Source organism: Xiphophorus maculatus, chromosome 16, assembly GCF_002775205.1.
Source record: "Xiphophorus maculatus strain JP 163 A chromosome 16, X_maculatus-5.0-male, whole genome shotgun sequence".
NCBI classification, from domain to species: domain Eukaryota; kingdom Metazoa; phylum Chordata; class Actinopteri; order Cyprinodontiformes; family Poeciliidae; genus Xiphophorus; species Xiphophorus maculatus.
Window position 1 is genome coordinate 1,844,445 of NC_036458.1, and position 16,885 is coordinate 1,861,329.

The window sequence follows — 16,885 nt, forward strand, 5'->3', positions numbered from 1 at the left end:
CATGATCGCTGCTCGTCTGTTGGGTATTTCACCAATAAATCTCCTGAAATCTGATGCAGCACCAGCCAAAATCGTTTATCTCACAATCTCTGCAAAGTTTGGCAGCCGTGGCGACGGTCGCGGCGTTCCCCAGGGCGGCGTCTCGGAGCCCTCAGGCATCTGGAAATATTTGTTGATTAATTACTTAAATGGAGCGAATGGTTGACGGGTTTACTGCAGCCAAATGCGTTGGATGTGGCTTGAGAGCATTGGCTTCATGAGTGATGCAATCCGACAGTTTTCTCCATCCAACCTGCATAGATCCTAAATAACATGAAAGGATCGGCAGCTGTAGTTTGATTCGCCAGTTGGCGGCGGGTTATTGAGCTCATTCACGATGCGCTAACCCCGTTACGTCTCTCTTCTGGTCCCAACATGGCGGCTCACAGAGCGAATGTCAACGTTATGCATCTTGTTTTTGGAAGTTTATCTCTTTAAGGCTGTAATGAGGAGAATTCACAGGATTTTAGTTTGTTCTTTAGTCAAAGCTGCACAATAAGTCAAATCACAATCATTACCTCAGTAATGTTCAGTACTGCACTCCCACTGCAATATTTGCACTCAATCATTTTTTCAATCAGCTTTTTCTGTCCATGACTCGAGACTCGTTTAAATTTTTCTATACAAAATTCACATTTTACATGTTTTTATTTTTCTATTTCGGTTTCTACTGCTTCCAGAAACACTTAAATAAAACACTTAAAAAAAACATCCAGCTAATCATTGACACAAGTTAATGGTTTTTGGTGTCTGGAAAAGGAGCCGTTTCAAAAACCTGCATAATAAGTCACATGCTGTTACCTAGCAACCCAAGCTGAGGCTTAGCTGCAGTTTATTTGGATTTAAAGTGACAGGAGGCCCTAAAATAGATCAACGTAACATCTCAGTTTCTAAGAATGATTTTGTGCAAACAGAAAAGTTGATAAAAACTTTTTAATAATTGTTTTGAACTCTGTTGCAAAAACAAAAAGCTGATCAGCAAATTTCTTCTAAGAAATGCCCATAGCTATTAAAATAGTCAGATTGTTTTGTTAATGAACAAAACAATCAAACCAAATCTTGGATGCTTTTAAAGTATTAATGTATAAAAAATCTTAGGCCTCCTCTTTTTAAAATTGCAGTTAATTCTTCTGTAAGTTTCAAGAGTTTAACACAATACAATATTTGAATTATTACTTTTAAAAATGGATGAAAGAAATAAATTGCAGTTTATCATAAATTTTTGCAAACCTCCAAAAAAGTCCTGGAAATGTGTGTTCATTAAAAAAATACCAACTTTATTATGTAGTGTTTAATATACAGCCAGTAATAAATGATAGACATGCAGTTTATTGCACCTGTGAGTCTTTCTTGTTTCTGCAGAGCGATAACTAACTGCTTTATCACATGCTGTACACATGAGCACTTTGTTTGCTAATACCTGGTTAGTCGTAAAGATTCTCTCTGGTCTTCGTTAAAGTCTCCCTGACTCAGCTGTCGCTGCTTTTCATGGAACTGTGTGATTACACCCAGACGCTCTGCTTTTACCTCAGCTGAAAAGGAGAAACGTCTGCTGTCGTTATTTTTAAAGATTGTTTCTGATGTCAAAGTCGAAATGCTCGTAGCTGATGAGTGACCTGCTGCAGAGGAGAAAAGCCCGCCGGGTTTGCCTGAGAGCAGAATTGATTCAGGCCACTTTTCTCCTGACAGAATATGTCTTTGTTTATTGCAAAATTTATTAAGCTGAGCGTGAAGCGTAAGCAGCTTCTGTGCTTAGGAGGCAGAAAGCGCAGAGAAAATCTGTACGTCTGCAAACAAACCAGACTGAGATTAGATCAGTAAAGCGGCCTAAACAAAGTATTAAATGAATAAATGCATTATATTCAGGCATGCTTCGATTAGTCTGTTATGAAATTCTTGATATGCATATTGATTCTGGAGGAGTTTTTGTTGTTTTGTTGACAGCTGTTTCCAGCTAAGGCAGATATTTGATTTTTTTTAAAGGGTTTATGTGCCAGACAGTTGAAGAAATGATTTAAACGACTTTAGTTGATGCACAACAGCTTTTGAGACTTTCTCTCCGCTTGTGTGATGGTGAAGTGTGAACGCTATCAAACTCTGGTCCGCAGACGAACCTCTGCCTCCGTTAGGTTGAAGTGAACTCTGATGCAGTATGAATGCCAAGCAGACCATAGACCGATGCTACTCCTTTTTTGTCATCTTCAGAGGTTTTTTGTAATTTCCTTCAGTGGTTCTGGGTGCAGCGCCCCTACAGGTGAGGAGGGGGACAGGTTGCTCAGAGGGTTTGGTTGTTTGGACTCAGTGCAGTGGGAAAGAACCAAAACAGCTGAAAATTAGAACAAATGTTTCAAATCTTGGTTCCCAATTGAACCAAAACTACTGAACTATCAGGTTTGGTAGATTTGCTTGACTTGGATTAGTAGATTCAAAAGAATCTACTGAACCTGATAGTTCTAGGATTAGTGTCGGAATAATCTGTTTATTTTTTGTAATGCTGGTTTATAATTGGATTTCAAAAAGTGCTTATTAGGAGATTTTATTTACAGAATTTGAAGTTTAGGTGAAACTAAAACTCTACCGCTTGAGGAGTTTTAGGTTGAACATATTTACGTTTTTTAAATGCAAATATTTTTTTATTTTTAACAATTTTGGTTTAATTACTACTCTAAGTGGGTTGATTAATTGTTCTTCCAGCGATTAAGAACAATTATGACAATGATTTGAATAACTGATTTATCACGATTAATCGTTTCAGTGCTACTTCAGAGTATTTTGTCCACTGAATCCTGGGTTGAGTTCAGCATCACACCGTCGGTTTTTTCTTAAATATGTGTGTAAAACTGACGCCATATTGCAGACTACAGACAGAAAGTAAAGCTGCTCCAACGCAGTCGACCACAGAGATGTATTTCTGACTAAAATACTGCTGTCAGTTTCTCTTCCACCTTCAGACTCATCTCTCTTCATAATGGTTCATTTATTACCTTCAATGGCTCCTGCAGATTTATGCTTCGTCTCAGATTGAGCTTTGACTGCACTCTGCCAGGCGGACAGCTGGTTATATTTCAATATTCAGACTTGCTCTCCTCATTTTCACATTTTTATGTGATATAGCCACATATTTTGGTGATTTTTGCCTTATAACTGCAGAGGTGCATATTTTTCATCGCTTTAACGAATATAGTCAATTTTGGTTTAAAGTGTGTTTTACTATTACCCGTCTTTCAAATGTATTCTCAGAGGAAGTGACCCTGGACGCCTGATGGATTCAGTGTTAAATCGCCGTCTTTATGTCTGCGCTCTGCTGTCTTACATGTCAGCCACTGAGCTGAAGTCTCACTCCGTCCTCAGAGAGACCTGTGTGCACGTCACCGAAGCCCAGCAGGCTGCTCTTCACATGAAATGGCACACACTGAGTGCCTGAGATCCCATGCCGCTCACGCTGTGCAGGCGGACCCGAGTGTCAGGAGACGGGGAGGATGGATGGAGGGAAAGAATCGGCCTCTTTTCACTCAATCAGGACTGCATTACAAGACAAAACCAGCTGGAATACAAACAGTCTCTGCAGGGTTTTGATGCAAAGAACCGTCAAAAGTTCACCAGATGCTAATCCTGCTTGGCGCTAGCCTCGTTGTCCGACGCATCAGCCATCAGTCTGAATAAGTTAACAAAACAAAAAGCATTAAAAATATCTCTACTTGTAAATTGCATTCTCTATCTGGTCTAGAAAAACTAAATCCTATTTTAGTAGTTCAAATACCAAACATACCTGCGTTAATAGATGCAGTTAAAAACATATCAGTACAGCATACGCTAACATCTACCGTCTTCCTTATTTCTGCTCTGAGGTTCAGCCAATCAGATGCAAGGAAAATGAATGGCACTCCTGGATTGGCTGCTTTGCCAGCCAATAGCCCATCATGACCATTGTGTCCAACTACTTCAGCTTCCCAAGCTGCTTTTTCTTTCAGATATTTTAGACAAGTCAAAAAAAGCTGAGAATAATTTACGTACATTCCACGGAAAAATCCACAAAAAGTCCTAAATGTTCAGTCAATCTTCCATTCTTTGTTTGTTTTTCCCTTTTTCTTGTTTTTCCAGCTTGTCTTTCCTGTTTACAGTAAACTGCAGCAATAAGATTAATCTCTAACCTTTTGCTCTTAGTTTTTGTACTTTTATAAGAACATGTTTATGGTTTGGTCGGGGAATATTAAAAAGTTTCGGTTGATGGTTTCTGTGCGTATCAGATCGTTCTTTTCCATATTTCTTTGTGAATTTGTTTGATTATTTGTCTGATTTTTGTGGTTTTCATCCACCTGCTCTCCTTGGAGAAACGCTACATTTCTCAATGTTTTAATGCATTTCTTGAAATTGTCAAATTTTTCTTGCGGGTTCTGAAAACTTAATGTTTTGGATAAATATTCTGAACTGTTTACCTCACTTGGCATTCACTTCTAAGTTTAACTTAGTTGGCGTTTACACTCAAGTGAAACGATTTTACTCTGAAGGGTCGAATCTATTGGTTGGGTTTTAGAAACGAACAGCTGAACCTCGCAGGTCACTTAACTTTTAATGAACGCACATTCTGCTGTCAAACAAATTAAGAATAGAAGTGTCTCTGCTGCAGCTTTTTGCATAAGACTTCATATTCATGCCTTGTAAATCAAGCTCTAATGCTGACTAACTCTGACATTTATGGCATTATTCACAGTGGCTGACATTTTACGGCGCTTCTCCCAGGTCTCGTCAGCGCTCACTGATGCAGGTTTCAAATTTAAGCGCTGCTTTAATGTAGCTCTGAGTTGGATTTCTGCAAGCTAAAACCTCCTTTTTGTCTTTTATTTTGGTCTGAGTTTGTTGCAGACGAGTAAAATATTTTTTTTCTGTTCCTGCAGAGCGTGTTTACCCTTCTGTTGGGGCCTTTCACCTTCTTCAACGCCCAGAAGACCAAATATCTTCAGATTCTCACCTCACTCATGCGTTGGATCGGTAAGAGGAAACCAAATGTTAGAGATTAAAGATTTTTCTGTTAAAATAACATCAACTAGTACATCTGAAAAACATTGAAATATTTAAGTGCAATATTTCAGATTGCCTTAGTAGCTGCCGTCAGAAAACCGTTCACTGCAAAAACAAAGTCTTATCAAGTATTTCTGATCTAGTTTCTAGTGTAAATATCTCAGTACACTTGAAATAAGAAAAAACTAACTTGCATGCAACTTTTCTGTAAGATGTAGGAGCTTGTTTTAAGTCAAAAATTTCCTAATAATTTTTAAAAAGTACTGCTTTCATTTGCAGACTTTATCTCTTATGAAAAACTTTTGAAGAAATAAGTTGAAAAACTGAAATAAAACTGATTTCTTAAGAGGACTACATGCGTCCTAAAGCTGATGTTGGTCTAATATTGACCGTCAACAGGTGATTAAACCAAACGCAGCAGCAAATTTGGAGTGAATGTCTGTGATAAAGGAGTGTAGGCTGTAATGGCCTGGTCAGCTTCAGGCTGATTGAAACGCTGCAGTCGGGCCTTCAGAGAGCCGAGCGTCGGTAAACCTCATCGAACTGAAGCGGTGATGGAAACGAGTCGGGCAGCTTCTCCTCGGGCTGAGGGAGTCGGACAGAAAACGATTACAGAGAGTTACTGTTCCTTCTGCTAACTCTCGTTTGAAGCCTTTTCTGGGATCGCAGGATTTTAACTTTTCAAGTAAAACTGATTTTCTGATTTTGTCCTGCGTTTCTGGCTCGTCGCAGCTGTTTTCCATTTTATCATCTGTTTCTGTTTTTGCCTTTGTGGCCGCTGCGGTCAGGTCCGTCCATCACGGTTCGGTTCTGCCTCGTGTCTTTGATTCCCATCTCCTCTCATTCCTCAGCCTGACAGGCTTGACAGGCCGTCCCAAGCCTGATTGGACCGTCACTCACCGGGGCGACGGGCAAAAATAAACCGTCCATCCAGGAGCTGAAGCTAAAATCACAAGCTGCTCATAAACAACACAGCAGCATCCATGCACTGTCCACTGTTCCTCACTCTGAACGCTCGGCGTAATTGATTGTGGTGTCGCTTTGCGTCATGCTCTTTGCTGCTCAGGCCAACGATTTAAAATGTCTCGGCTGCAGGATTTGCTTTCTTTGTGTTCACAGGAAGAAAACCTGAAAAATATAAAAGATATTAGCTGAAGTGGCTAAGATCTGGGATGTTTGCTTGTATTGGTTGTAAGTAGGTGGTGGGCAATACGGACGTAGAATTTTATCAAAATATTGTGATATAAATTATCATAAAAAATAAATTCAAGTTGTCAGTATAAAACACCAAGTCTTAAAAGTACTGGTGATAAATTTAAAAAATATGGACGGAGTACTTTGTTGCTAATTGTCAACTCTACAACAACCAGATAACAAGTTTTAATTTAAATAGAAGGAATGTTATGCTAGCTTGACTATGACAATCTTAACATGTAGATGTGCCACAGAATTCTGTGGTTCAGCTCAGTTTTCTAACCTCCTTCCTTCCTTTCTTCTTTCCTGTTTTTCTTTCCATTTCTTCCTTTTTCTTCCAATTCCTGTTACCTCCCTCTTTACTACCCTCCCTCCTCTTTATATTTCTCTTCCCTTTTTATCACCTTCTATTTCCTTTCCTTCCTTCCTTCCCCTCCCAGTGGAAGTGGAGACATTGTCTTTGTGAAATCGGACTCCTCTGTTCTCGGTGTTTAGATGTTTTTGGCGGCGCTCTGAGAATCCGTGCGAACTGTCGACCTACTTTGTAAATTAAATCATTAATCCTGACCGATGACCTCGCTCCTCTTCTGTCTTTGGCGGTGCGAGTTTGTTTTTAGTCCAGAGGAGGAGAGCGCAGACACGGCGAGTTATAAACTGCTGGCACGTGTCTGCAGCTCCTCAGGGTGAGAAAATGTAATTATTTAGTCTCATTTCCTGCTAGCTCCACTTACTGTGCTGCTGTCACAGGAACAGACAAACATGTTACATGTTTATGTTTGTAGTTATTTAAGATGTGGAGATATTTCAATCAAAGTGACACCCCAGTAAGGAATTAGCCATTTTTCTTTTAATTCATCAGCCTTTTCTTCTGTAATCATTCGTTTTGGAGAAACTCCATCGTCCGGCTACATTTACATAAATCCATTATCAGTGTGGTGCTACTTATCCCTGCTGGTTTTGTTAGGCTGCTCTACCGCTATAAGTACTCAAAGTCTCTGCATGAAGGTTTAAATATTATTTGCATGTATTTGAATTTGGCTGCAACTAACGATTTATTTAGTAAACGATTATTCTGCCGATTAATTGATTAATCGGATATACAATAAAAGGTTAAACAAATAAGTCATTTTCCTTTTCAATGATAAAATAAACATTTTATTATGCAGTAAATTTGATTAATCCGATTAATCGTTTCAGCCCTAGTTAAATCGGCTTAAAACTAGTTCTAACCTCAACATGTTAAAAGCTCTTTCTGCTTCACTTGTTGTTTTTCAGATTAAACTAATTATTGGATTGCAAAAGGTGCTTAATCTGAGATTGTTTAACAGAATTGGAACCAAGTGAAGCTAAAATTGCCAACTGAGGAGTTTTGGGTACCAAATATGTACAGACAAAACCTTTTCCATCTTAAAAGCAAATAATATAGATTTTTGTTTTAATTTAACTTTTGTTCCAACTTCTGCTCTGAAAATGTTCTTTCAGTAAAGTAATCATTTTAGTCTCCAATTAACGATTAATCATTTACTAAATTAGTTGACTATTCTGTATTCGTCATGATTAATCGTTGCAGCTGTTAATCATGAATGGATTTTAAACCTTCTCATCTGAACCCAAGACTCTGCAACTCAAAGCTTCGGCTTCGTTTGCTGATTTTCTGTCAGATTGAGGTCTGACTCAGCAACTCCCTGGTTTTTCTTTAGCCAATTCTTTGTTTCATTGTTGATGCGTCTTAATGTCATTCTGGATTAGTCTGATAAAATCTGATCTGCTGATTATATTTTGGTTTAAACAATTAATAACTAAATAGATGTTTGGTGAATATATTTACAGACAGTTTTTTTTATCTTGCATGAAAAAATATATATATAATCTCTGTGTATGTTGGCCTTTTTCTGAATCTGCATACTCCAGTTAATGATTAATCAATTAGTAAGTAAGTGGAAGGTTATTTCAATAATCGATTAATCCGATTATTCATGATTAATCCAATTAATTGTTTCAACTCTAGTTAAAATGAGACCTATTCTTTTCTGCATCTTCAAAGTATAAACTAATATCTCTACAAGTGTAAAAACAAAATCATTCTCGCCTCCATCTAATGCTCTCAGTTTACTAATATACCATGAAGAGACTGGAAACTGCTGCAGGCGCGTTGACGTCTGCATGGTGGCATTCAGGCGCGTGGGGGAGGGGCACGCTGGTTATGAAGGTCATCTGGGACTCTGGTGGCTTGTTGAATTGGGAGTTCAGCAGGCTGCTCACAGGGCGACAGTGAAATATGAGCCAGTCTTAATGAACTGTGCAGCAGAATCACAGTTCAGAGGTGCTGAGAAACTTTGTTTAAAATCAGAGTCAGAAGCAGGACTGCAGTGTGTCGGACGCTGGATCTGCCTCTACAGCTGTGTTTTCATGCAAAAATGAAAGAAAAAATTTTAAACAGTTTTTTGCTCATTTTAGTTGATAATGACTCCATAGTTCATGTTGGGAGTGAACTTTTACGGTAAACCGATGGTAGAATTGATTGTTTGTGTAAGCCATCTATCATGTGTGCAACACAGAAACACAAACAGGTGAAGATTTTACATTGGCTTTTTAAAGCACTCCACACCAAACAAATGCATGAATGACCTGGTGGTAATGTGTATATATTTGTACAGATTTGGTTTAATAACCTCTGACTGTAGTTCAGCAATTTTCCTTTTTTTGTTTTTTTGGAGTCTGTATACTCCAGTTGATTATTAATCGATTATTTTAATCCGATCAATCATTTCAGTCCTATTAAAATGAATATACCAGTATCAACAGGAGAGGGAAAAAACATCCATACCATCCATCTAATGTGCTTAGTTTGCTAATGCACCATGAAGAGACTGAATGCTGCTGTGCATCAGGAACATTTTGACTCGTTTGGATCTTTCCATGTAGTTTTATTTCAGTTTGCTTGGCGGCGCTCAGATTCTCCGGCTCTTCCTTGTGAGCCTGGCAGGATAAATAGTCAAACATGCGCTGCGTTGCTCTGTTGTGTTTGCTGATGGCTCTATCGCAGATCACTGAACGCGTTGCGAGGCAGCGAAGCCACTTATCACCCAGTCGCCCACCAGAAGCAGCGTCAGGGCTGATCGGTTTCATACGATAAAGTTCTGCTGCGGAGAGAAATGCAGAGGAACTGGCCAAAGAGCTGCAGCCTCTAATCGCTGACGAGATTAACCCAGGAAGTGCTGAAGGAGAGTCGGTGATAATTAATGAGATGATTGTCGTACTCTAAAACCACTGGAGGGAAGAAAGTATAAATGTGAAAATGTAGCACATCAGAACCCAAACAGTTTAAAATGTTGGAAAATGTAAATTTTCCTCCCTGATTTCTGGCTTGACTTGCAGCTTCTCCAGTTTGTTGCTCCTGAGATGGATTTCCTCTCCAAGCTTGAATTTACTGCAGGATTCGCATCTTTTTCTTTTGAGGCAGTCGGTGACTCTGGGTTTTGTGGTGGAGACAATGGAGCTGTAGGAGTTTCCTCTGGGGCGTCGTCAAGTCGAAGCATTTCTCACAGGGCCGCTGACGGTCAGTCCAGGTGATATAAATCAGGTTTTGTTAAATGGACGGGGTGAAGTCACCTAGACGTGATATGTGGCTGTCGACAGAAGGTACTGGAAGTACACATCACCGAACAGCGGCGTGAAAAAGTATTTTCCTGATTAATTTTTATTTTTTTGCATGTTTGTCACATTTTAGTGTTCCAGAACATCAAACCAATATGAATTTTTAATCAAAGACAACACAAGTAAAAACAGAATGCAAATTTTAAATGGTGCTTTATTATTAAGGGAGAAAAAAAAATGAAACTTGCATGCCCCTGTGTGAAAAACTTTAATCTGTGGTTTATCCAGAGTTTCAGCAACTCAAATTTAAGGCTTTTAAAGACCATTATGAATGGAATTTAAGACCTGTATAAATGTACAACAAATTGCACAGAATTGACGTAGCATCATACAGGTCAGTAACAGAAGTGAGCCGGTAGCGAAGACAAACATCCGTCAACTGGCGATAATTTACATTTACCACAGATGGACGCAACAAAGCTAGCTGGCTAGCAAGGCTTTAATAGCAGCTAGTTAGCACTAGCGTAGCCTCATGTCTATGTGCGACTCAAATCTTTGCCTGACAGAAACGTCCCACAAGAAAAATAACTGTCATAGAACATTTGAATTAAATAGTGCTGGCATGACAAAATTTAAGACTTGGGCAACTTACATATTTTCTGATTAATTTAAGACATTTTAATGCCTTTATGAATGGAATTTAAGATCTTTATCATGACAAATGTATAAAAGAAAATGCATGTAGCATAATCTGGTTGGTTACAGAAGTGAGCCAGTAGCAAAGAGGATTATCCAAAAATTACATTTTGCACAACCCAAACATTTAAAAACACCCAGCCGTTTTTCGCAATGAGTTTATGTGTTTTGGTGTCTGAAAGTTTTTGAAATGACTCATTTTTCAAACTGTTAAATTGCGCAGCAACCTTGTTACCTTATGATTTTAATGCTGAATGCACTGTACAATGGCTGCTGGAAAAAAAGTGTTTTGTTGTTGACTTACCATCCAGACACCATTTGCTGCATTCTTGTTGTTTGTGCAGAAGGCTCCCCTTCTGCTTTTCAAAGATGTACAGTTATATAATTGTGTCGGCAGCCATTTTCATGTTGAGTTGAAGGGGGCGTGGCCAGCAGGAGCTAATTTGCATAAAAGTGACAGAAGCCATAAAACTAATAAGTATAGGCAGAAGTGAGCAGACTAAAATCTCTTAATCTAAGAATTATTTTTACAAAAAATGTAGTGAACATGTTGGATGCTAAGAGCCTAACTTTAACCAACAAAAGGTTCACTGAAATAAATTCATCATCCTCCATCTTGGATCAAAATGCCTGAACTTTGTCTGTGATTCAGATTCTTCCACACCTTTCTCACAGCCTCCACTTCCGACTCTTAATCTTGTCCAAACTGGAGAAGCTGCTTTAAGTAATGCGATAACAGCCAGCTGCCCTGAGGCACTCCTAATTAAAAGCTCCATGCGATTACGCTTCCTGTGAAAACCTCCGAGGGTTAAAGATGAAGGAGAGCAGCTTCCTTCCTCCTGTCCACACCTTTCTCTTACTCACAGCCTCTTGTAGATTTAAAACTGCAGCAGAGGAGCAGACAGGTGACTGCAGAGTTGTAAAAAAAGATTAAAAGTAGCTCAAATAAAAGACTGAATATGCATTTTTCCCTTCATGGCTGCAGATGAAACGACAAAGAGACTTTTTGTCCTTGAAAGCTGGTCTGTTGCCCACCGTCCCGACCTCTCTGTAATAAGAGGGTTAACGTTTAAATTGGGAGTAGCAGAGCTTTCCCCACACCCTGAGATTACATTGGACGGAGGCCAAAGATGCATTAAATATTGAACAATCGTGCAACAGGTTTCCCACACTGATTCTGCTGAGTTCGAGGAAAAGTAGGAAGCAAAGGGTGAAGATTGGAGCTGATCCTCTATTCAGGATTATCTTCTCTTCAAGTGAAAAATGAGACGTGTCTTCTAAAACTTTAAAATCATTTTTCATCCTCATTTCTAAAAAAAAAAATCTTTAAAAGTGAAACAGCTTCAGCCTCAGATTGGGTAAAAAATATTGAACCTCCAAAGTTTTTGTTTGGTTTCCTACTTTTAAAAACAGAAAACCCAATTTTCAACATCAATGCACTGTTTCTAAGTACAAGTACTTCGTTACTGTACTTAAGTACAATTTTCATGTATCTGTACTTTACTTAAGTAGATTTAATAATGGGTACTCTCTACTTTTACTCCACTACATTTTACAGTAAGTATCTGTACTTTCTACTTCACTACATTTCTACAAAAGTGTCGCGTTACTCGTTACATCCAAGTCGCACTGCTCTCTTTTTGTCCGTTAAAATATGAAGTTCAGGGACTTTAAGGTGGCGCCGTAAAATCCAAGCAATAACTTGACTTGGTGTCTGTTGTCACCCATCGCCTCCCCCTTTACTAGCACGGAGCTCCAGACATGCGCAGTGGTTTCCTCTGAGCGGGAGAAGATGTCTAACTAATCGATAATAGCTGCATAAATCATAAGATATGACGACATGTAAAACCAGCAGCGCTTCGCTTTCACAGACGGTGGGACTTTGTCCAACTTTTAGCGTCACTTGGAAGGAAAGCTTAAAGAAAGGTAAGATCTGTGGACGTGATGCTAGCAAAGCTAGCTGTACTGAGACACATGTTGCATCTGCGATGAAAAAAAGTTGTCACTCATGCGCTGAATTATTGTGTGGATTCAGGAACAATCCGATTCTTCTGGACGGATCTTTACTAAGGTTGATGGGACTGAAGCCTCACTGAGAGCCGTTCTTTGTTCTTGTATACACTGCAATAGCTATATATAGCTATATATATATATATACACACATACATTTATTTAATTGCCGAATAAGTAAAAGTTGAACGTATGAACACAGAGCATGCTCATTGGTTGATTTTGTCTCCTGTCATGGTGGCAAACATGCAGTGGGAGGGAGGATGAGAACAGTCATGGTGCTCCTTCTGACAGTGTTCATAGTGTTGTTGTAATGTTACAATTACAACTGTAATTGTGACATAGCAATTACAGTTAATTGCTATGTTTCATGGTTTAATGGTGCAGACAGTTGTGGTTTCTGACATGGGCAATATGGGCAACCGCCCAGGGCGTTATTTTTATAGGGATGGCAGGCGACCTCTGCGGATTGTACCACAGCGATGAAAGCAAAACAGAATGAAATGAGTTGTAATTGATACTGGTTAAATATATTTCAGCTCTAAGTATTTATATCTAGGTGTTTTTATGGAAATGTGGATCTTTCAGATCAATCTGAGAACCAGTTTTGATAGGTGCACTTCATTTTATTGTGTCATGTAGCGCAGGGCGCTGGTCTTGGTCTCGTGTTCAGTGGTCTTGACTACAACTCTGCTACGTGGCTCCTTGATTGCATGTCTTCCCCCCCACACCTTCGTTCCATCCCCTTTCAGTTGGATTTCTTTCTAAATAAATGTCACTGATGAAGTTCATGCTACGTTAGGACAGGAAATAAGATGTTTCCATCCCTGAAATTATGATGCATAGAATCACATATCTAAGTCTAAACTCTTACAGAGAATAAACACAATAAGAACATGTTTAATCTGTGACATTGTTTATTAAAATGGCACATTTATGATGTATTCAAATTAAATACTATCGGCACACTTAATGATATTAGCGATTAGGTTATGTATTCAGCAAGTACTTTTACTTTTAATACGTAAGTATTTTTAAAAGCCAGTGCTTTTTTACTTTTACTTAAGTAAAATGTTAATGTGGTACTTTTACTTTTACTTGAGTACATTTTTGCCTGTGTATTTGTACTTTTACTTAAGTACATTTTTTGAGTACTTTCTCCACCACTGGAATTAAGTTTATTGTTTAACACAGTTTAGTTGCTTAAAAACAACCAGCAATTGGTTTTGTATTTTTTAAAGTGTACTAGACTTAAAAATACTTGGTAAGATTTTGTATTTTTGCAGTGTGGAGATGGAAAAGTTTAAAAAGCTTGAATTTTACAGTGGGAAAAGTGAGTGAACCCTGAAACCGTCTTCAGGCTCCAGCCTTCAGTTAAAGCGAAGGTGTGTGGTTCAGATAAACGCTCTGCAGATGCGTAGCAACGCGCCGCTCTCCTAAATGTCGAGCGGCGAGGATCCGGCCGGCTGCTGGCCGACCCGAGGCTCTGACTAACTCCTGCAGTCACGCCCTGATTGGGTCAGTGAGGAGGAAAGACGACAACAGGATGCCATGCTGCGGCCGCCGCCGCGCTTTCCGCAGAAAAACCGCCACAAATCGATTGGAGGCAAAGAGCAGCAGCTGCCGACACTCTGAGGCTCGTCTGACAAAAACGACAAAAACCCAGCCAACTCCAAAAGAATCAGCCCAGATCTCAACCTCTAACACGGGGGTCTCCAAACTAGCATTGGGCCAAAAAGCCCTAAAATCAAGCACATAAAGTATCCTAATATTTATTGCAGATCCAAAACCTGGAAGGGGTTTTTGCTGCGGTGCATTAGGCCCATTGTAGATAGAAAAAACATTTCCACCAAAAAATGTTGTGATGAATCTCAGAAAATTTCTGGAAAACCTGGAAATCTTTTAGAAAATCTTTGACATTTTAAATTTAGACATTTTTTAAAAACTTTTTATACATTTAAAATGTCTTCCAGCTCCAGGGTTATATGTTCATTAGAATTTAAAGTTTTTTCATTTTTAAGAATTTGTTTTTGGATTATTTTTCCACTATCATTAATTTGACTAATCATTGATGATGTCACATTCAGCAGATTATAGAGATTTGAGGTAAATTAAATGTAACTAATTTTTACTTTTTCAAAGCGTTATTGTAGATGGTGATAAGAGAAATCCTGCAGCCACTAAAAGCTGGCGTTACTCCATTTGGTGAAGAAGGAAGTTGCGCTCAGTGGTTTTTGTTGTTTCCTTCTGTGGTTCTCAATGCAGCGCCCCCCACAGGCGAGGAGGGGAACAGGTTTATCAAATGGTTTGGCAGTTTGGAAGAGAATCCCAGCAGCTGAAAATGTAACAAATGTTGGAGTTTTGGTTCCTAATCAAAGCGAGTCAACCGGACTTTTAGGTGTTTGATTCTTACCTGTGTGATTCTTTAATTTCTCTGTTTTCTCTCAGCTTTCACCATGATGATCATCTTGGCTCTGATCCGGATTGGTAAAGGAACGGGCGAGGGCCGTCCTCCGGTCGCCAGCCTCGCCGGAGTGCCCAACCTGTTCGGCGTGTGCGTCTACTCCTTCATGTGCCAGCACTCCCTGCCCTCCCTGGTGACGCCCATCTCGGATAAGAAGCGGGTCGGCAGCCTGGTTCTGGCCGACTACGTCCTCATCCTGGGTTTCTATGTCCTGCTGTCGTTCACCGCCATCTTCTGCTTCGACAGCTCGCTGCTGCACGACATGTACACCCTGAACTTCACCGACAACTGCGACGTGTTGAACATCCCGGTGCTGCGCTACTTCCTGGGCTTGTTTCCCGTCTTCACCATCAGCACCAACTTCCCCATCATCGCCGTGACGCTGCGCAACAACTGGAAGACGCTGTTCCACCGAGACGGCGGCACCTACCCGTGGGTGGTGGACCGGGTCGTGTTTCCCCTCATCACCCTGGTGCCGCCCATCGTGGTGGCGTTCTGCACGCACAATCTGGAGTCCCTGGTGGGAATCACGGGGTCGTACGCGGGAACGGGGATCCAGTACGTCATCCCGGCGTTCCTGGTGTTCTACGCCAGGCGCCACCTGGAGCCCGTGATGGGCAGAGACGCCGTCAACAAGCACCGCTCTCCGTTCCGCCACGCCTTCTGGGTGTGGTTCGTGTTGGCGTGGGCGGCTTCCTGCCTCATGTTCGTCACCGCCAACATCATCCTGACTGAAACCAAGAAATGAGAACCACTTTTAACGGAAAAATCTGCAACTGTTTGGCCAGTTTTCTTGGTTCTCGAGGCCTTAGGTGGACTGTGCCTTTTTTAACCAGACTGCACTGCAAAAATACAAAACCTTACCAAGTATTTCTGTCTAGTTTCTACTGCAAATATCTTAGTACAGTCAAAATAAGGCAAAACTAAACATAGGCTCAGTAAAAACAATTGTTCTTACTTTTTAAATAAGAATAATTTAGTTTTGTCTTATTTTAAATGTAATAAGATGTTTGCTTTAGACAAAATAATACTTGGTAAGGTTTTTTTTGCAGTGTTTAGTTTCTTAATTTAAATGCAATCAATGTTTTATCGGTTTAACGAAAAGGACCAAATTTTTTTGTATGAATGACAAAAGAATCAAAGGGATTTTATTAAACTTATTTTTCCTCATCAAGCAGCCGACAGATTGAGCTTTTTATGCTGTTTTAATGGAGTCCAGCAACTTTTAGAGGATTCGTCCCTGAATCGGATTATTTTTTACCAGATTTATGCAGATTTGAATCACAGAGGAATCAGTGTTTACACTGCAAAACTCAACATTTTAACAAGTATTTTTTAGTCTAGTTTCTTTTCCAAATATCTTATCACACTTTAAATAAATCAAAACTAATTCACAGCAACTTTTCAGCAAAAACAGGATCTTGTTTTAAGTCAATTTCTTAATATTGACTAAAAACTACAAGTTCCAACAATATTTTGCTACAAGTGAAAGAATCTGCCAGTGCAACCAGTGGGTTCAGACATTTATCTTATCGTTCATCAGGAAAATATCTCATCCTGATAAGAATTTTTATTTCTTTGTCATCGTAATTTAAGTTGACATAAAAAAAAACGTAGTAAAATTTGATTTTTTACACCCCAGATTTTTTGCACAAAAAAGCAAATTCAAAACTGGTTAAATAAAGTATTTATGCTCAGCTTAGTGATATAAATCCCATTTCTTTAAATATGACATCCAGAAGATCATTTCACATAGGAATGATTTTCAAAGAACAGCATTTAAAACACAAAATTTTACCAAGTATTTTTTAGTTTCTAGTGTAAATATTTCAGTTCACTTGAAATGAGAAAAATCTAGCGAGTAAC

General features: G+C 39.4%; 1 protein-coding gene across 2 annotated transcripts in view; it reads left to right on the top strand.

The window, feature by feature from the left end:
- tmem104 (transmembrane protein 104) overlaps positions 1 to 16,389 on the top strand; it is a 44,373-nt gene extending 27,984 nt beyond the window's left edge. For both annotated transcript variants that reach the window (XM_014470299.2, XM_023348364.1), the window contains exons 10-11: positions 4,935 to 5,028; positions 15,004 to 16,389. In XM_014470299.2, coding sequence (XP_014325785.1) covers positions 4,935 to 5,028; positions 15,004 to 15,767 — 858 coding nt within the window. In that variant the 3' untranslated portion in view covers positions 15,768 to 16,389. The remainder of the gene's footprint in view (positions 1 to 4,934; positions 5,029 to 15,003) is intronic.
- Positions 16,390 to 16,885: the final 496 nt, after the last annotated feature.